At 29.3% G+C, this 21,921-nt stretch overlaps 2 protein-coding genes across 2 annotated transcripts in view; one reads left to right on the top strand and one right to left on the bottom strand.

Moving 5' to 3' along the window:
• Positions 1-474: 474 nt before the first annotated feature.
• On the bottom strand, positions 475-3,051 carry LOC123296667 (selenocysteine-specific elongation factor). Its single transcript, XM_044878242.1, has 3 exons — positions 2,586-3,051; positions 1,452-1,718; positions 475-1,368 (listed from the first exon to the last, which is right to left on the bottom strand). Exons 1-3 carry the CDS (start codon positions 3,018-3,020, stop codon positions 475-477), a joined length of 1,596 nt encoding a protein of 531 aa, XP_044734177.1. The 5' UTR covers positions 3,021-3,051.
• A 76-nt stretch (positions 3,052-3,127) lies between these two features.
• Positions 3,128-21,921, top strand: part of LOC123296664 (WD repeat-containing protein 47) — a 167,144-nt gene continuing 148,350 nt past the window's right edge. The window contains exons 1-2 of the mRNA XM_044878234.1: positions 3,128-3,395; positions 17,154-17,258. The gene's annotated coding sequence lies outside the window, so the exon portion shown is untranslated. The remainder of the gene's footprint in view (positions 3,396-17,153; positions 17,259-21,921) is intronic.

The following is a 21,921-nucleotide window of genomic DNA, read 5'->3' as shown; positions in this document are numbered from 1 at the left end:
TTTATTAAAATTGCTAAACGCACACTTGCAAATACAGAGATTATTGTAGTTATAGTTTTTAATAATACTACAATAAGAGATGATGTTTTCTATGCCCCGAGTAGGTAGGTATCAGACATTGATGTTCTGTACTCCTCATGTGTTATTTCCAACCCATCATAATTTTTATCAATTAATATAAAATTAAGAGCCGGAGAGGCTAATTAAAAAAGAGGCTATTAAGAAATCATGAAATAAATAGTATGCTAGTATAGTTAATTCATGATTTCTGATTTTTGAAAAAAAATATTCAATTTAAATAATGTGTTTGGGGCATATTAAATGAAGTACTGGACGTCAAAAATTTCATACTTGTAATTAGAAATTTTATTGGGATACATAAATAATTTTTTATTTAGACTGATTTCGTTTCTGTTATTTATTGTAAACTTAACAAAATTAAAAATTCTTAATTTAAAAAAGAAAATTTGTATACTATTGAATAATTTTGTTTGTAGAATCAAAAATATACTTTTTAAATTCTAATAAAACATTTATATTTTTTTCTGTCTCAACTATACGACCTTTATTTTTACTTAAACGTAAACAAGTATCTTCCTTTAAGTCATCAGAAAATGTTACTTTAACTTTACCATTGGTTGATTGTCCAAATATCGATTCAATTTTTCCTAATTCCCCTGTACTTAACATTATATTTAATCCAAGAAAATTTGAAACGTTTGAATTTTTATTAAATAAATTTTTTACAATAATTTCTTTTTTATTAATAAATCTATCTATGGCACCCACCTTCTTTTTAGTTTTAAATATCTTTAATTTAGGGAAAAACTCTGCTTTATAATCCTTATTATCCGAAAATTCTAGTAAATTTCCCCAAAAAGCTAATCTACATGCATTTCCATGTATATCCATATCTAATTTGGATCCAATAAGTAAAGTTTTGGATAACACATAAACTGGATGTTTGAATTCTAAAAGAGCAAAATAATATTTAAGTTTTTCAGGTTCTTCTTGCTCAAATTCCTCTTCATATTGGTATTCATTTGCAAAATTGAATGTTTGAGATTCGTGGGAACTAAATAAGGTAATTGTAGCCATTACCGTATCATGCCCAATTGTAATATGAAAATTGGATTTTGATTTTATTTTGGATTTAAAATACTTTATTCGATTCATTTGAATTAGACAACAATAAGCAAGACTTAGAAGTTTTGGACTCGAAATTATACTACGTTCCATTTTACTGGAGTCAAATTGTGTGACACATATTCCAAGACGATCTCCTTGTATTGCGGTTTGAATAGGTCGTTTGAACATTTGCAGTGATTTCACTTTTCTTGTTATTTGTAAATGCGGGACTTCAATAATCTAAAAAGGATTTTTTTAAATAATATTATATATATTAAAATAAATTATTCGTCGTTCGTCGATAATTTATTATCAGGACTTACATCATTGATAGCAACTTTTCCTTGTAAAACGGTTCCAGTCATGACAGTTCCTTGACCTTTTATGCCAAAACAATGATCCACAGCAAACAAAAATGGTTCGTCTTTATTTCTAGAAGGAACGAAAGAAAAATTTGATAGCGTTTCAATGAGTTTATCAAGACCAATTGGTTTTAAATTTACATTTGCACTAGGTTGTACAGCTACATCGACAATTGGTGCATTTTTAAATTTTGTCTGTTGTAAAGTGCTGTAGATTTTTTTCTTAATCTGAAAATAATTAAATTCGAATTCAATTTACTAGCTTTAAAAAAAGAGTTTAAGGAAGAAATGTCTTTGAACGGACATAAAAAAGTGAGTATTAAATTCGATTCTAAAAGAAATCAGCCCATACACTAATTATTTAGATTTTTGATGTCACCACAAATCAACATACTTTCAATTACAGGAAGTTTTTGATTGAAAGTTTTTAATGGTTGATACAGGTTTTTTAAAATTTCGTATTCATGTTTTTATGTTTAGTGAAAAAAGGAGTATTATTGTCAGCAGTTCATGGGCGGCGGATATTTTAGGACGTTATATGTAACAAGAATAAATTAGTATAACTTGAGTTTCTTAGGTTTCAACGACTTCAAAACCGTGGCCAAATTTATGGGCCGTATACTCATATTAAAAATTAAGCGAAGTATGCATTTCAGCTCTTTGGTTGCTTGGGCTTAAAAGTCAATTAAGAACTAATTCTTCAATAATTAAAGCTTGAAAAGCCAAAAGGTAATAATAACAAAAATACATCCTTAAATCAATGAGTACAGTATTTAGTAGGACCGGAAAAGGGCCCTAATTTTTCCCAATTATTAAAAGACTTTAAATTCTACTAAAACTTTTAATTTTGAACCAATAGCATATGTTTTAATACACCCAAACTTTGTTACAATAATAAATGTCTAAATTCTAAACTCAATTTGATCTGAAATATCTTATATCACATCATAAAAAAGTTATCTTCTTCGATAAATTTCTTCTTTCGAGAAATGAATTTAGACCAATATTCAGTCATTATCTTTGGCGACTAATAAAAAATTTTAGTAGAACCAACTAACTTTTTTATGCTAGAGGGTTAAAAATTTGGTCACCCACCTTTTCCAAAGCTGTTGTTCTTTTTGCTTCATCAATCATATCAATTTTGTTAAGCACAACCATCATTTTATCACAAGTTAATTCTCCGATTACAATACATTCTGCTGTCTGAGTTTGGATTCCTTTAACGGCATCAATCACCAAAATCATAAAATCAATAATTTGAGCACCACCGATAATAGTTTTAATCAAACTGGCATGTCCTGGACAATCAACAAGTGTAAATTGTAGCACATCAGAATTTGTAAGCAATTTTAAATGATCAGGCATAGGAATACTGAATGAACTAAATCCCAAATCCAATGTGATACCTCTCTCTTGTGATTGAGGATTTTTATCAAAAGCTGCTGTGCTTGCAACATGACTTAAAACTTTTGCTAAAGATGTTTTACCAGAATCGACATGTCCTAAAATACCCACATTTAAATTTAACATATTATTTTTAAAGTTGCCGCTCTTTTAACTGTCAAATAAATGTTTATAAAAAGATGAAATAAGTATATTTTAATATAAATGAACAAATTTTTAGTATTTAATTCGACAATTTACTTGATATTTTATCAAATTGGTCCTAAATTCTGTTTTTTTGTATCACATTGAATGTGTAAGTGTGTAATTTTATGATTACGACTCAAACACAACCTGGCGGCTTGATTTGTGTGTTACATCATTCGATGTCAGACAATGGTGAAGCAGTGAATCAGTGATGTTACTGTGTATTATTTGTGTACATCATGGGTTATGACAAGTGTGAATTATCAGTGAGAATCAAGTGATTTTTTTTTGACAGCTATTTAAATTTTATTATCGGTAAGTTGTTTGTTGACATAAATTTTCAAAATTTATTGCTGAACTATCTGCATATAAACACATCTCAATGTAATTACGATGTACTTTCTGTAATTGACATATACCGTCGTTATTCTTTCTAGGTTCATTGATATTTAATAAACCCACGTTGTGTATTGTTTTTGAAATTAATTGTGATACAATTAATTAAATAATGTATTAATTTCGCATACATATCCATTTTATATTTATTAATTTTTGTTAAATTAGTTTATATTAATTTACTAATATTGATATTGAACAAATTGTGTTTGTTTTTGAATTTTAATTGATATATTTTTTTAAGTAATTAGTTTTGATGAATCATTTATTTTATCTGAAAAGGAGTGCTGTTGCGACATAAATGGAATACTTTTTTTAAATTTTATGATCTTGTTTTGATAAATTATAAAAATTTGCTGATATTTTTATTATTGTTAATTTTTTTTAAAGTCTTATGCAAAATGTGTAAATTGAAATGTTTTAATTGTTAAGTAGGCTGTGCTGTTCTCCTTGGATACTTTTCCATTATAATAATAAATGTACAAGTATATACACATATTTTATGTGATCTAAAAGATCTATTTTATTTCTCCAGCTGGTGTAGGTTGTAGGGTCTCAGTTTGGAACAGTTCATTTAGGCTGATTTCTCTTTTGATATTGTATGTAACCATTATCCACAATTTGTAATGCTGAAGTAATAGAGGAGGGTTGGCTGAAATCTGGCTCTGGCAAGTAAGCCTTTCTAGGTTTTTTATCGACTCCTAATGAACCCGCCCTTTTATACTCTTCCATCCTTCTGTATACCTGAAATCTGATTTGTTTTCTTTAGAGTCCAGTTGTCATTATTGAACATGCATGTGCTCTTTATGAATGGGAGGACAAGTTATATTTATTTTAGTGCTTTACTTTGAATTACTTCCTTTTGTTCGAGTCTAGAATTTTTAGGATATTCTAGTCGAAGGTTAAATGGTGACAAAGAACTCATTACAATAACTGGGGAAATTAGTGCTCTATTTTCGAGTTCTAAATCTTTTGAATTTCAAAATTTCTTACTTCTTATAGTAGCAATCACAGGAAACTTGCAACAAATATTGGTATTTTGAGAGTTTTAGACGTAATCAGAATATGTCTAGCCAGAAAATTGTATCTTGAACGCCACTCTCTTCCCACCAGGCAGTAACATTCTGCGTGACCTAGCGGTCACTTCTGGCGTCATTCTCTTACTCCTTTGTCTTTTCTCTTTTGACATTTCCCCGGGACTGTTTATAATAATAAAACAAAATTTTTAGGATTTCTTCGCCTTATAGTTAATGCGTCACTGTTTACAATAATAAAACAAAAATTGTATCCATTTGTCAATAATTTTAGATAATTTTAATATTATTTGTACCGTTAAATTGTATCAGTAGTACAGCCGGTTTGACTACAATGCCGGCTGCTGTTGTGTTCAATTGTCTACTCTCAATCAGCTAATACTCAGGTTTATAAATAATATCGTACGAAACTCTACTGTTTTTGATATCAGCAGCTAATTTTTATATGTAAATTATTGTTAGTTTTTATGATGAGACGCGAAGGTAAATGCTTAATTATCGATTAAAATGTTATTGCAGCTGTTATTTTAAGAAAAATTAATAAATAAAATATTTTATATAAAAACACGGCCGATAAATTAAAGTAAATCCCTACTTTGAAAACTATAAAATCATGTTGAGAACTAGGTCAAAATTGTTGCATTATTTGTTTTAGTCTAGCCCTTGGGTCACTAAGTCAGTGGCGACACTTGAAAAGGAGAAGGGTGGTACAAGTAACTTGTTTTTGGTTTTCACTTTTATAACCTGCGTCAACCATCCGTGCTTAAACCGTAAGTCCTACAAACTTCTTTACTAATAAAGGCAAACGGTTTTAAGCATAAAAATTAGAAGTAAATTGGTTAATACAAACAAAAATAGTCTTGGTAAGGCTTACCTATAGCTTGCTGGGACTCTGCCTAGAAGCCATGGCATCAATTGTTAGAATCCTACTAAAAACATTTCTAGACTACTCTGAAAATTGTAATTCACGTTTACTTCGAAATATAATGATTAAAATTATTTTTTAGTTAATAGGTTAACTATATTAAAAATTGAAAGTGCTTGATAAATCCTATATGGGTTATAGGCCGAGTGCCTATAACAAAAAAAGGCTCACCGAACACCTCAAAATTATAAAGTGGAAATGGCTGAAAAACATGTAAAAAAACAAGTTACGCCCGTCAGACTAGTACAAATTTTTAATTGTTTTTTTGTATAAATTTTTAAAATTAAAAATTTTTTACAATTATTGCGGGCGTAACATGGTTTTATACATTTATTTCTGCCATTTTTACTTTATAATTTTGAGATTTTCGATAGGGTGCCGGTTTTTTGTTATGGCGCTCGGTTCGGTCTATTATAGTTATTTAACTTAAATTAAAAACTAAATCGAGAATCTTGCTATACACTAAGTTTTGCTGTCAGTCTCGATCCAAATCTTTTATCGATAGTATACTTAAACGGCGTCAAGATTCAATTTTCTTAATAAAAAAAAAAAATGTTTATAAATGTTTTTTGGTAGAATTCCAACAATAAACGTGAGTATCGTAATAATATGGATTGGTCTAATTAACGTAGTCTGCCATCGAATTATTTTTGGAGTTCCTTTATCTCAAATGGGAGTGCTCTTCTCTATTTTTTTGGAGTAATTGGGCTTAAGAGCTTGACTTCCTTAGCAGAAGAAATATTGCCTTTCCGTGAAACTCCTATCGGACTATAGATTCGCTCATTACGAATATTTTGATTATTTTATGTTTTAAAAAAGTTTTAAGTTTTTTTTCGATATAATGTAAATCAGTAAATGTTGAGAAATATTGTTAAAGAAATAAAGATATTCAATTGTTCAGCTTATACCGGAAACATTATGTGATAAAAAGAGACTGCTTGTTATTTTTAATTGAATTAATTGTCGGAATCAATTAATTACTATTTTATTTGTTCACGGCTAATAAAAATTCATTTTGCTTTTTAAAAAATTAAATATTAAATTCATCATTTTTACCGTAGACGATAAATCATTGTTATTTTTTGCTGATTTTTTATATAAATATCTGTAGACATACTTAAAATGTATGTATTGTAGATTATAGCTATGAATATTCATTCGTATTATGATGAATCGAGACAGTCATTTTTAAAAACTTTTATTTGAATAGATAATAGAAAAATCGATAAAGAGGGATTTTTTGTGTCTCATGCTATCGTTGTCGTAGTTTACAGAAAAGAAAGTCATTTAGAAAACTACTAGAGTGATACCCACCCGCTACGCTGAGTTTAAAAGTAAAGATTGCTCTCGCTTATCTCCTTTCTATAACACTCGAAATAATGGTAAGGATTGTTTTACACAGGTAAAATATATGTATGGTTTTCTATTTTTTTAAATGTATAATTAGTCGTAATTATTCATTGAGTATATCAGAAAAGATGGCCGTGAAATATTTTATATTGACTATTTTTACAGAAACCTGTAAATTATTTTAATGTCAAATGACTACTTTTACAGAAATCTGTAATTTATGGTAATGTCAAATTAAATTAATTTTTATAATTTTTAATTTTTTTTATTAATATATCTTTATAAATTATATCTCATGTGTTATGCTTAATATCAAATCATCAAATATGCTCACTTTCGCATTTATATTATATAGAGATTATTCACGTCGCTTGCTAGATGATTAGTCTACTTTATTTACAAAATTGGTAGTACAACTACAAAAAGACATTCACTTAGAAAAAAAATTATTAACGTCGCTTGCTAGATTATTAGTCTACTTTTTTTCAAAATTGGTAGTCCAACTTCGAAAAGACACTGTAGCTCTCATAAGAGAGGTTGCATTATCGCTTATGAGTGTATTTTATCTGAATGATTTGAGAGGGGGAATAACAAAACTTCTAAATACTCTAACTTCTTATGGAGGCTTTATTGTGATACGCCTGAAATATTTTTATTCGGGAAAAGTGCATATCAAGCGGTGTTTTCTTTATGACCGAAATTTTTAAGCTAGCAATAAGGCAACAATTAATAAAAATTTGTTTTTTTGTTATTCTAATAAGAAAGTAATTAAATAGCAAATAATAAAAAAAAAAATTTTCCGTCATAAACTAATTAATTGTTGCCTTGCTGGTAACTTCAAATTTTAAGCGAGGGGGGGGTGCGTCAAAACAAGTGCCACATGATGTAGTATTTTCCCGAAAAATAATGTTTTTTTCTAGTCATAATGAAGCTACATACTTTGTATTGTATATTTATGTTTTGAAAATAAATTTAATAAAAGGGAAACCAGTAATTGGTAGGTTCTGTTTACCAATTATTTTGCCATTATATAAATGTATGAAAAAATTAAAATTCGTTTAATGTACTCATTGTAAATTAATTTTGTCACGCACCGAGGAGCATAATCCAAATTTTAATACTCTCAGAAATTCAATTTTATTTTGATTTGAAAGCATATTCTTTATGTTCGTTTTCTTTTTTCACTGAATAATTTAGCTAGTAAAGTTTTCACTGACACTGAGCAAACCAATCACAATTTTCCAAGAAAATTTAGTTATTAAAAAATTATCTTAGCATTTGACAATCACGTAATTTATACACTCATACTATTACGGAATCCTAAACTACTGTGGATACAAAAAAAGAAACTAATTTTCGTAATGGAAAACATACATCACAAATTGTTATAAATTTATAAAAGAAAAATCAGACTAGACAAGAGAAATGCACATTTATATTGTCATTGTCAACTAGGGCGTCTGTAGCAGAGATTTCAGAAAAATGATTCAGTAAATTATTTAAAAAATTAATATAGTCTATAGCAGGGATTGCCAACTTTTGTATACATAAGATATACTTTTTATATGCAAAATGTGATGCGATCAACTTCTTATTTATTATTGACGCGGCATGGGTAGGTGGGGAATAAATACGATCAAAAAATGCTTCGCTATTGACCTGTTGATCACCCCTGACGAATTTTGTAACGAAATACAAAGTTGGGGTTTTTCCTTTTCCTAGTATTCCAAATATAAAACAACTTTTAAAAAATTTTTAAGAAGAATAAATAACGTAAATATTGTTGAAATGTAAACGGTGCCACGCTATAAATTGGGGGTTCTCCTAAAGAAAAAGAAGGTTTTGGATCATTTAGGATTATCAAAACTGTTTAGGCAAGGGGGTGATAGTGTATACTGAGGGTGTATATCATGAAATTGATTATACATTGTAGGACTTACTCGCCACTCAGCTTCAGCTATAGTCAGTACACTGAAAATTTCCAAAACTGTTTTACTCGTTCAACCAAGGGCGGTACTACCATTTTTTAAATCGACGTCATAATTGTCAATGAAATTATCAAAAAAACGTATCAAATATGGATTGTTTTTGTATTCAGCTTTTTATTATAGCCTAGTGCACCACCTCAAGACCGCCATTTCGTGTGGCTCAAATGCGAAAATTCCATTTTGATTGATATGAAATTTTTTCACTCCTCGATAAAAAAAAGTTAAATTGCCTCTCTCTGATGTTTAACATCGGATGTTTATAAGTAAGCATACTTTTTATGAAAATTATTGTCGCTGCCCTGTATCTAATGTTAGATATTTTGTTTTTCAATATAATTGACATATAACATGAATTTTATTTTATTTTTATGATTTCAAACATTTTTTTATCTACTATCTTTATAGACACACTTAATAAGAAGCAAATTTTATTGCTTTTGTCAAATTAGTTTATTGATATTTTCCAAATATAAGCCTTGCAAGCGTAATAAAAAAACACATTGAAAAAGAAAGCGTTTAAAAATAAATCAAGTAGAATATATTGAAGAAGTTTCATTTAATCTTCGATAGTTGAATCTTTCTAAGATGTAGTAGCTTTCAGTCAATTTAAATTTTTTCTACGTTTTTCTCAATCATTTTAATAAAATAAGGCTACTATAGCCGAGGTGATTAGCGTTTACATATTTTGTTAAGTTAAATGTTTAAACGTAATTATAACTAATACCTGATATGATGAACTTTTAAGCATTGTTAGCTTGATCTTGCCTACTAGGATATATTTTGCTAATGAAGGATGACTATTATTTACTTATGTACTTTTACATTTAAGAAATGTTATTTGATAGTACCTACTCGATATTTTGAATACTGTACCACATATTTTGTATACTGAAATATCTTCATTACTTGTTCAAATTTGTAATTTACTAAATTCTGTTGTTATAAATAATGTTTCTGAAAATAGTATTAAAAGTTAGTAAACATAATACAAATACCCGGCACGCTTGTCAAACTAATACATATTATAGAACAGGATGACTTGACGTAAATTCTTTGGCGGACGGAAATCTTTTTCCAATCTTTGAGATTATATTTTTAATCTTCTTACCAAGTCTAAAGTTTAAGACAAAAGTTTTTTGATTTGCTTTTACTTATAACTTAGTTACATCATTATATAAATGCCATTAAGTCGGTGGAAATTGAGGAAAACTAGAAATTGATCGGTAATATGTTTGCAGCTAACTTTGAAGAGAACTAAGTGGTTTCGAGTTACGTAAAGGGAAATTTGCAGAAAGTCCATACAAATGTAGCTGACTACTTTCTTTTTATTAATACAACAACTTGTGATAGCGAGACCAATATTAAGACCAAAACTATAGTTGTCTTGGTCTTGACGACTGTATCTTGATATTGGTCTTGCATTATTAGTTTTAGTCTTGGTCTTCGTCTTGCATTATGAGTTTGAGTCTTGGTCTTGGTCTTGCAAGAGTATGTCTTGGTCTTTCAAAATCGAGTCTTGGCCTTGCAGAGTTGAGTCTTCGTCCTGGTCAATCGAGCCTTGTTTTTTATTAAATGCTGATATTATAAAAATAAACCTATTATTTCCACTTCTCAGTTAATTTGATTATATTTAAATTAACTCAGATATAATAAAAAAGCACATTTAAAATTCTCTAGCGGGTTCATTAATTATTATTTTCAACCATAAGTTTGGTAAAAGTCTTGCTGTGAATTTTGGTCTTGCAGAGTTGGGTCTTGGTCTTGATCCTAATTCATATAGATAGGGTCTTGGTATTTGTCTGGTCAAAGAACGATCGTTTAGTCTAAAAAAATCGAAAATTATGTTGGAAAATTTTCTTCCATACGCTATTTCATCCTAGGCTAGAATAGACACATTTTGTATGCATGCACACATTACATGTCTCTATGAATACATACGAAAGAAGTCACTAATTCACAAACTTCCTTTGATGTTGTCATTCACTGCTTTATATTATTTGTAGTAAAAAGAATCCATTTCCACTCTAAAGAAATACAATATGTACATTTATCATATTTTTACATTCGTAAATGAATATTTTATTGGAGGCATTGAAAAGTTTATTTAAGTGTAACGAGAAAAAAATTGTGCAGAATCAATATGTTCAAAGTTTTGTTAATGAACAATTTTTGAGATATTCGGGGATCAAGTTATTTTCCTTCGTATGAACTAGGTTCGAGTAGGTACAATCAAATTCTTTGGCATAGAATTATTCTCTTAAATTTTAAAATTTAGATTTATTAACAAGTGAAAAAAAACAATTGACTGAGATAATTGTTGAAATACCATGTTTAGACAGTGTTGATTACACTGTCACATTACACACACATACATGTCATATATATATATATATATATATATATATATATATATATAACTGATATATATATAACTGATATACCCATATAATGCTATACAATTTGTGCATAATTTGCGCTCACACGGGTAAACAGTGACGTTTACGAAAAAATATTTCAAACAAAAGTTTAATTTTTTATAAGGAACATTTTTTACATTTAAACTTTTGTTTTATCTCTAACGATTTACAAGATTTACAAGACCCAATTGACCTATGTTGCTCATTTACGAACTTGACCTCACTTTTTTACGTCCTCAGCACGCTATAAAAATTTCAGCTAGATATCTTCTTTCGTTTTTGTTTAATCGTGATAACAGACGGACAGACAGACGATAGACGACAGACGACAGACAACCGGAAATGGTCTAATTGGGTGATTTTATAAACACCTATACCAAAATTTTGTTCATAGCATCAATATTTTTAAGCGTTACAAACTTGGGGCTAAACTTAGTATACCTTTGTATATTTCATATACTGAACCTTTTTTCGTTAAAAATTTTTTTGTGTTTTTTACAGTTTAAAATATGAGTCCTTCGGACCCATGACTCAATTCACGAATGTTGCACGTTTGCGAACTCATTACGTCCTTAAAACACTATTAAAATTTCAGCTGGACATTTCTTTTCGTTTTTAAATCATCGTGATAACGGATGCTAAAGAGGCGGATGGACAGACGGACAAACGGAGATGGACTGGAGATTTTATTATAACACCTATATTACAAATTTATTTGTAGCATCAACATTTCTAAGCATTTCAAACTTGTGACTAAACTTGATATATATACATACCTATATTTCATATATACAGGCTATAATTATCGTAAATATCATATTTGTATATTGTATATCAAAGTCATATGAGTAAGTTAAGATGTTTTTTTTAGTTTACAATTTAATTTTATTGTACAAGTTGTTCCACAAAAAAGGTTTCACAGAAAAATATTCTGAATATAAAGAATACAAAATTTTTATCTTGCCTGAAAGCTCTTTATACGACTTATACCATGCAATCGTACCTATTACTTTTACTGTACAATCAACTGGAGGCTTTGGTGAATTTGTGTTTATGCATAGCTATATTGTTTAGCAGTTTTAATTCTATGTAGTAATAATCAATAAGGCCGTACTCAGATAGTTAAAAATCTATAGAATTACCACAGGGCCAACAACTGATTTAGTTAACTTTATAAGCGTGTTTCTACTAATAACATACAAAAGTGTACCTATTTATGCACCTTCTTTATTTATAAACTTAAAGTTTTGAACAGTAAAATTTTTAGACTTTTGTTTCTGGCCACTTTGTATAAATATATTCATTTCTCAAATCCACCAACTAGACATATTGTTATTTATGACTTTACGACTTTATAACTTTTAGTTAAAGATATCTAGACAGATATACTTTGAGAAAAGTAATTATAGTTTTGTGGCGTGAAGATTTTACCATTAATAATTCCTTAAAATTATGATATAACATTTGGTTTGAATATAAATTCATAATGCATGATGTAAAAAATATTATACCATATACATTGGTTAATCAGGGAATCAGACTTTGATTAAGACCAATATAAAACCCCACAACTCTACGTGGGAATTTACGACGTATACAGTGAGGTTCCCCATAGGATTATAAGACAAATTTTTTAAGACCAAAAATTATTCTTAATAAAATTCGTCCTTTGTCTCGAAAGGAAGATTCCCATACATCGTAGGGGTTTACATAGAAGTTTTTAAATTTTCTAGAGTAATTAGAACTCAAAAGTCACAAAAATCCAATTTATTTGATAGTGGACTAATAGCTTCCAAGAAATTAACGGAAATGGATTCGAAAAATCGGTCTTCGTATGCATTTTGGGCGAAATTTCAGAAACTATGCATTCAATGATCAAATTAAGTCGATTTATATGTTTGTTGGATCAAAATAACTTTAAGTTCAGCGTTTTATCAAATTTAGATACAAAAAGTTAAGCCCCTTAAGAAAATTGCAAAAAATCATTGCCTTTTTTTGTCTATCAAAACTGAGGTCTGAAGTGTTCCTGAGGTCGAAAGTCAGCCTACAAGAGACCAAAGTGGGGATCAAAAGTGACAAGTAGCGAAATGGTTATAGTATTTATAATTATTTGTTTTAGCCATAAAATGAAATTAATTTCACCAGAATTTAAGATTGATTTAAAGTTTGAAATCATATTTCAAATTAATTGTACTTTAGAGTCCTAAAAAGTTTTAGTTTTGCCCAACAGAGAGAAAATTTTTTAAACGAAATTTTGTTCTTATATTTTTTTAATCCAAAAGTATAAAAATTAATATAGTCTGACTCTAAGTAATTAAAAAATATGATTCACAATCCCAACGTTAAAGGTATATCCTCCTGGACTGTATTATCTTATTTTTTGAACTAGATGAAAGTAATGTAAAAACTAATTTAAAGTAAACAATAAAAATTAATGTATCTACTGCGTGTGATAATTTCATTTCGTTCATATTCTATTTTATGTTGTGATGTGAATATTTTATATGTTGAGTTTTTGATATGTTTTCACAAATAACTTTATTTCGCGTGTTGCAAGTACATTTTCCATTCATCAATTCAATCTATTTTTAGGTCAAGATTGATAAAAATAAATGGCTGATAGTTCTAATAAAATTAATGATACCCTACTAGCTCTCTATGTATCTACAAAATAAATGTTTTCATTTTATCGACGCTTCTTACGAAAACTAACTCAACTGACGTTCTATATATTCGTGCCATTTTAGCATTTCATAGAGAATTTTTTTGTACCTCAACCTATCGAGCCAGTTTTTTTTTAAACGCCCACATATCGGAATCCTCATCTAACTTTTTGCCGCTAGAGAAAGTTTTGGTTTTTGCTATGGGCCAAATAGACCAATCGTTGGAATCCTCCATTTATGAGGTGATTTTTGAAAATTTTAAAACCTTGAAAATATGGATCAGAAACGTATACTCGAGGGTTTTCGGGGTCTTTGATCACTACTCCGAAATACGAATTTCGATATAATCTCTCCCTCATGGAGTAATTTACCTCACTGATCCAAAATTGCAATATTCTGTAAATATTCGACAAAATGGGCCAAAAAAGTATACTCGGGGGTTTTTGGGGTCACTGATCACCCAACTTAGAATGGGGAATACTAATCCCCTTCATGGGAGTTTCGCCCTTCGTTGACCTTACACTGCAATTTTCTGTAAATATTCAAGTTGGATCAGCGGGGTGAATTACCCCCGGAGAGGGGAAGTATATCGAAATATAGACTTAGAATATTATTAATAATATCTTCAACAACATAAACAGGGAAAGAATACAGTATTTAGGTTTTTTTTTATACTGGGACCGCTGCAATGTTAAACAAGGTTTTATAGTCCTATCAAGTTAGGTGAACTTAACTGAAGTTTTGGGTGCAGCAATGTCACTTATTTGAGCTTTTTACCTGTAAAGTAAAAATTCTTATATGCGCAGAAAGAAAATGGGTGATTTCCTAAAAAGCAAAGTTTTGCCACAATTGCTTGCAATTTGCTCGAAAACTATTCATTTTAAAGAAAAAATAAATCAGTCCAAAGTTATAATTTCCGATCGATTTGTAGGTATATATAAACTTTTTCTGATCGTTCATATTTTCTGAAAAATCTACTTCGACATTTTTCTTAAAAACTGTACATTTTGAGAAAAAAATACTTTGAATAAAAGTTATAAGGCAAAAATTTCTAACCGGCCTGTATATTTTGATTGTTCTCAATATCGTATTTTCAGAAAAATCGATATTTAAATTTATATACGTATTGTACAAACATAAGTATGTAAGCCTTTTATATATTTATTTAAATATCGATTTTTCCGAAAATGCGAAAGATTGGGAACAATCAAAATATACAGATCGGTTAGAAATTTTATGCTTTTATTCTAACTAACTTTTATTCGAAGTATTTTTTCTCTAAAATGCACAGTTAGAAAGGAAAGTTAGAGCCAAAACCATGGAAAATTGCTTATTGTTGTTGATTTTTTAGAAAATATAAAATTTATATATACAAATCGATTGGAAATTTTACGCCTAATAACTAGAACTGGCCTTGGATTTTTCTCTAAAATGCATAGTTTTCGAGTAAAGTTGCAAAAAATTGTGGAAAAACGTAGAAAATCGTTGACTTGTCCGAAATAAACTTGTTTTTTCTGTGTATATGAAAATTTTTATTCTACAAGTAAAAAGCTAAGCTAACTTCAGTAAATCATATGAAATTTCATTTAATTTAATGGGGCTATTACATCTTCTAAGCTTTAGTACAACAGATGGAAGAGAGATATATTTTTGTATATTGATATATTGTTGACATTTTGTAAAAATTTATACGAATTGTGTTAGTGTACGTAAAAAGCATGGATATCTTATAACATATTTTATTTCCTTGTAAGTGAAACTTTTATTTTTTAGGTTTAAAACGAATTTTTTATGTTTATTGATTTAATGTAATGTAAAATATCAGTTGGTTAAATTTACCCCTCATTAAACATTTTATGTAAATAAATATACGTAATAACGTTTATAAATCGAGATATTATATTAAATGATAAACATAAAATAAGAATTAGGTGTGGGCTTCTGAATATTGTGCACAGGATTGAATGTAGCCTGAAATAATGGATATTGGTCGCTAATTTTTCTGAAGGAAAACTGTTCAGGGATCATTCGTAAACCACGTGGCCCGGCCAAGAGTGGGAGGGGGATTAGTTTAAAAGCTACGCTCAGCTACGTTAGGGGCAGGGTGATAATGAGGGTTCTTGATAATTTTTTTGGAACAATGATAATAATTTTGCAGTTTGAGTTACGCTGTAAAGACATTTCCATTGACACTAAATCAACTTATATTAAGATTTTCAACTCTCGAGTTTAGTTTGAAGAGTCTGTAGAGGTGCCAAACCAGAAAAATTGCTAAAATCCGTGATATTTCGACACGAAAATGCGGGAAGAGACTACGAAGTGGCTAGTCCTAAAAGAGAAATATTCTTGATATTAATCCAACCTGTATATCGATTTTCAACACTCTAGATCAATTTGAAGTAGTTGTAAAGATGAACAAAGCCTTGAAAAGATCGATAAAGGTGATTTCCCCTTTAAAACCCCAACCGCCATTTTTATAACATCGTTCTTCTCGGTAAATAACCCCATATAGCTCAGTAAATAACCCCATTTAACCTCATTTGTTCTAGATGGGGATGGGATAGTTCTAAGGGTCATTAAACGGATCTATAACACACTGCCACACCTTTCTGTTGACCTTCGATACAGAAATACTACCTTTCGCCAACACTCGACCATATATCTATTTTCTATTGGCAAGTAGTTTGGAGAAAACAAATTTAACTTTTTATGTTAAGAAAGATGCTTTACTGCTTGTGGTTCGCTTTAAGGCATTTAAATTGATAAATTGATGTAATTTGTTTATGTTGAATAAATTTACTTACTCCAGACTTGTAGTTTGAAATCAGTGAAGTGAAATGTTTTACACACACATGCATTTTTATTGGAAATTATATTTTTATTGAAATAAATCAATGAATTTGCATAATTATTATCATTATTATACTAATAGTTTTAAATTATTTTACTAAAAATAATGCAATTTTTTGCTGCCTGCATCATTTTGTGCACGCATTGTCATTGTAAACTTTCATAATTTTTTCTAAAATAAAATTCTAATCAACTTTAATAGTTTTTAATATTCATAAATTTGCATAAATGAATTTTTCTATTTCCTTGTACAAAGTAAAGAAGTTATTATAAGAAGGAAATATCGCAATTTTTGGCCCAAATATAAATTATTGTACAAGTTATAGAAAGTTAGTTATAGAAAGGATCTGCAGTAATTTTTACATAATATCAGAAATTAAATTGTCCAATTATAGTAACCTTCCTGTCGAGGCTTTAACAATTAATATTTTACTGATATAATTGTTTCAGGAGTACGGGCAAGTCGGTACGAAGTGCTGAAGTGACGGGGGAGCATCCAATGCTTAACGTGTAGAAGCTTCTCTGTCATTATCAAAGTGGCAATATAACATAAAGGTAAGTTATATTTCAATCGTATTTTAAAGATAAGAAATTTTTTAGCACCTAATCACACGGATGCAACTTTCAGTTGCAAACCTGATTTTTTATCATTAATTAGCCAATCAAAATGAAATAAATGCTCATAACTACGGACACTGACTGATTGCAATTTGCAATTGCAACTGGTTTACAACCGAATTCCAAATCGTATGCGTAGGTTTTAAGTGCTCCCTTTTTGTGTGACGTTATTTGTACAGAAGACTTTGTTGTTTTCGCTTAACGATAATTTTTGATACATCTTGTACATAAAGGTTTTGATTTGGAACTTTTGTTATTTGAAGTTTTTCCTTCCGATAAGAGTTGTTATTTAATAAGTTTTGATTAAAATAGCGGTCAAATCCGCTTCCGCCTTTTACCTCCATCTACAAACATAGTTTGTATAATATACAACATACAGGTTGTTTCATAGTGATAGCAACCCGCCAATTAAGTATTTTTCGAAAAAAATAAATTCAAAGTAGAGAAATCCTTAGTAGTTTTATCATTAATATTCATTTTACGTGCGTAATCAGCGTAAGCGAAATGTGGTGGTCTTAAAATTCATTTGAAAGATAATATTAAAATTAACAATTACGAAATAGAATATTAAATTCCTTTTTTTGCGCTATTAATTTTTATTTCCAAAAAAATCATTACATTTGATTCAAAAACTTTACAGCGCTTATTCAAAAATTAACATCAAAATAAACCAACTTATTTATTCATTAACATCAAAATAAACCAACGATAATAAGCTTATATACAGGCAGCACTGGTGCTCTTAGGTACGTTATGTGAGCCGACGAAAAATGTTAAACCTTGACTCAATACTATAACATCCATTCACATTTTGGCAAAATAATCACAATTTATTTCAAAATGTTGGCGACTTACCAAATATTCACATTCAATTCCTGTGTGTTTTTTACCTTATGGTATAAGCTGATGAATAACCATCAGCGTCGATCGCCTTCATTTGATCTATAGAAGTCATATGAGCTTTTAGGTCACATTTTCGCAGTATATCAGATATATACGTGACTAGGTTTGTTTAAAAGTGATACCTAAGTAAATAGAAACTACATCATCAGGCTGATAACATCAAGGTTGTGACATTGTTAAGGAGTGTTTGTGTCTATGAAACCCTCTTAACAATGTACACTCACTGTCAGAAAAAGTGCCACAGTTAAAACATTCTAAGCGTACTCATTATATGTTATGTTATAATAGTAACACTTAGAATGTTTTAAAACGAGCATTTTTTGTGACATTGAGTATACATTGTGACAGAGTGAACTTGAGTGATGATAGAAAATCTTTTCTACTGTACCAATAAATATGTGCTTATATACAATGGAATCTTTTGTTTGAGAGCATTCCTTAATCTTGTTTAGTTTACATTGTAAATGCTTGGTGAGTTGATAGTGTGATCGAAAGTTATTGTAGTCCTGGCGCCTGAGATGTTCTTGTCACACATTAAGATCGCTGAGTTGTTTTGGGTTAAAAAATGGAGCTTTTATCCAAAGCAAAATCACGCAGCCATCTCGTACAATTTTTTCCCGTTCATCCAAAGTGTCATTTGTTACAGTAGCATTTAGACTTATTTTAAATGCATTATATGCACGTAACAGCGTAAAGATTGCCAAAACAATATTCTCAAATAAATTATGATAAACTTCCATCTTTGGATAATATTCAAATAAAAGATGATCAACTTCTGGTTTTTGTAGCTTTGAGACTATTAGCTAGCCAGGTACTCGCCACAACGAGTATTCCTTAGTACTTTATACATATTTATTCGAGGATTCGCGAACATTGTTGAATGGTTTCTTGTTTAGTAAATAAAATAGTGAACTATTTTTTGTTTATCCAATGGGAAATGCTTTCTCATAATCATTATTCTATGTAAGGGTGAATTAACATAGTTTTCTAGCATTCTACAGCAATTATATGACATTTTAAAACAATATTGCATGTTAATTCTAAAATATCGTTTTTTAAATTTCAATACTTTAAAATTCGGGATTTCCAAAATTATTTTAAGCTTCATAAAATGTTTGTATTGTATACACCAAGTTTATTTTTAACCACTCTAACTGGGACATCATCTGTATTCGAAACTATTAGGTTTTACGTATGATTTTCACAATTTCTAGGTAAAATACCTCGAAAACTAGTTTTTTTGAGCTTTGTAGTCATTGAGACTTTTGTTCTACTATTCAAGGACTAACATTTTAGGTTAGGTTAAAGAAGCTGTCCTTAGATGAGACACACTTAGACCATAGAGTCTATTGTGATACTAAAGAAGTGTCTTGGCCTTTTCTCATCCCCGGCTACTACTGCATGAGCCATTTGGAGTTCTTTGAGAACAGCATGAGTGCTTTGACGGCCATAGACTTTAGATCGGAAAGGTCGTCAAAGAAAGGTTGACTCAATCTCCTGACGACAAGAGCTGGGCAGTGACAGAGAAGATATCACAACTTTTCCTACTCCTTCCCACTGTGACAGTTCTTATAATAATTGGGATGCCCAATAATCGTTCAGTCAAAATTGATATTACGAACTATAAAATTACACGCCAAGCTAATAATAAATAATAAATATAAATACAGATGTAGTCTGAGTGTCTGTCATTATAGTTGCCACTCATAATACCCCCAGGAAAAAAGGATAGAAGCAAAAATTTAAAGTAAATTTTTGGCATAAAATATTATTGAGATTAGAAATGCTTAGCTATGAATTTTCCGTACATGAAATTTAATGTATGTTAACTAAAAAGTTGTATTATTGAGGCTTATAATTTTCGAAGTTATCTACAGAACCTATGTGGGGTGATTCGATTCACACTTGTTACTCAAGTTTATTATCTCTACAACTATACTTGCATTTCGCTCTGTGTACATACAATGAATAATTAAAAGTAGGCTACTAGTTTTCTGATGATTTTATATGAAAAATAGAAGATAATTAAATTTAACAATGCTGTGTTAGGTTATCAAGTCTCTTTTATTTTGTCTGTTCATCTCTTTTTACTGCCACTGTTCGATTTTTATTATTTTGTTGATGTCAATAATGCAATTGAACAGGCAGGCATGTTGACATTGATTACGTTGAGCGTTTCATAGCGGTCATTTAATACAGGCTACTTCATATTCCATTTTTCTTTAAGGTGCAATGGGGTGCCGGCGCTATCCTAACGCTCATAAATTAACAGTGTTATTTGTACTAAGAGATATTCCATATTTGTACTCACGCAATTGGGAATTGTTTTGAAAATCAAGTACATAAATTATAAATTCATATATTAATTGGAAATTGTTATGAAAAAAGTTTTTGAGACATTCACTTAGACAGGTAGTAATTTTTATCCAAAACTTAATATTTAAAAAAAAATTTAAATTTGGGATTTAATCGCTACCAAAGGAAATTTCTTAATTTCAAAGAAAATCAAAAAAACAAAAATTGTATGTAAAATTTGACTAGACCAATTGTCAAACGTACCCGATTTTTGATTTTTTTTTTTAGTTAAATTTATTCTATATCACGAGTTTTATCAAATTTCGAAACAAAAAGTCATTTGTGATTTATTTGACTTTTTCAAAATTCTTTATTTCGAATTTCGGTAACACTCAGTCCAAAGGTGATTTTGGCCTAAAAAAATCTGGTTCATTTAGTGATTGGACGCATAGTTTGTAAAGTATCATTCTTTCTTAAAAAATTTTCGTCAAATTATCTAATAAATGAACTAGGTTTTAGGATCCCAGCTGAGTCAAAATCTTTTTTAATTTCATGCAATTTTTTGTTAACCGTAATAAATGAAAGTCGTAAAAATCGAAGCCTCCAAACCTAATTTTTAGTATTATTTAAACACATTTTATGTGCTTAAAATCTACTTTATTTAAGATTTTTTCCATCAAAATATTTTGTTTCACATTTCGACTTGTTAGTCATCTTCAGAACAATAGTGGTTTTTAAGCAAATAAAATGTGTTTCATTAATGTTAATTGCTTCTACAAATTAACGCTCTCAAACTTAAACTAATTTTGAGTGTTCACGTAAAATGTTCACGTAAAAAATTTCTTAAAGTGGTTGAAAGTTAAGAAAAACTGACATTTGAAAATTTTAATTCATAATCCAGTTTAAACCTTCTCTGTGTACGTACCTATAAATTAAATTCTCTCTCTTATTTTCTCTTGATTACTAACCAACAATTATCTGTATAATAAGTAATAACTGCATATTATTGAAAAGAATCACGTTCTAATCACAAATAATTCCATATTCACAATTACATTAACCGCATATGTTCTATACACACGTATTATTATCAAGAATCTTGTTTTATTTATAGGAACCGTTCATTTGTCAAGATAAATGGCTATTCAATAGTCATCTTATACTTCCAATATTTAAACGTGTGAAATAATACTTCTGAAAATTGTTTTCACTCTGAAATTCGAAATCGGATTATAATATCTCTTAGAATTTTTAGGTAGCTATAATTAGAAGAAATGATAAAAGCAGGTTTGGTAAAAAAGAAACCGGATCGTCTTGCGTAATCGTTTCTTTCATAAATTTCACGGAAAGTTTTCAATTTGAAAAAATATTTTTAAAATGTGATTTTTTAATAATTTAAAAA

This window comes from Chrysoperla carnea, chromosome 3 (genome assembly GCF_905475395.1).
Source record: "Chrysoperla carnea chromosome 3, inChrCarn1.1, whole genome shotgun sequence".
NCBI classification, from domain to species: Eukaryota; Metazoa; Arthropoda; class Insecta; order Neuroptera; family Chrysopidae; genus Chrysoperla; species Chrysoperla carnea.
Note: the sequence above shows the minus strand (reverse complement) of the source record. Positions and strands in the feature narration are given on the sequence as shown.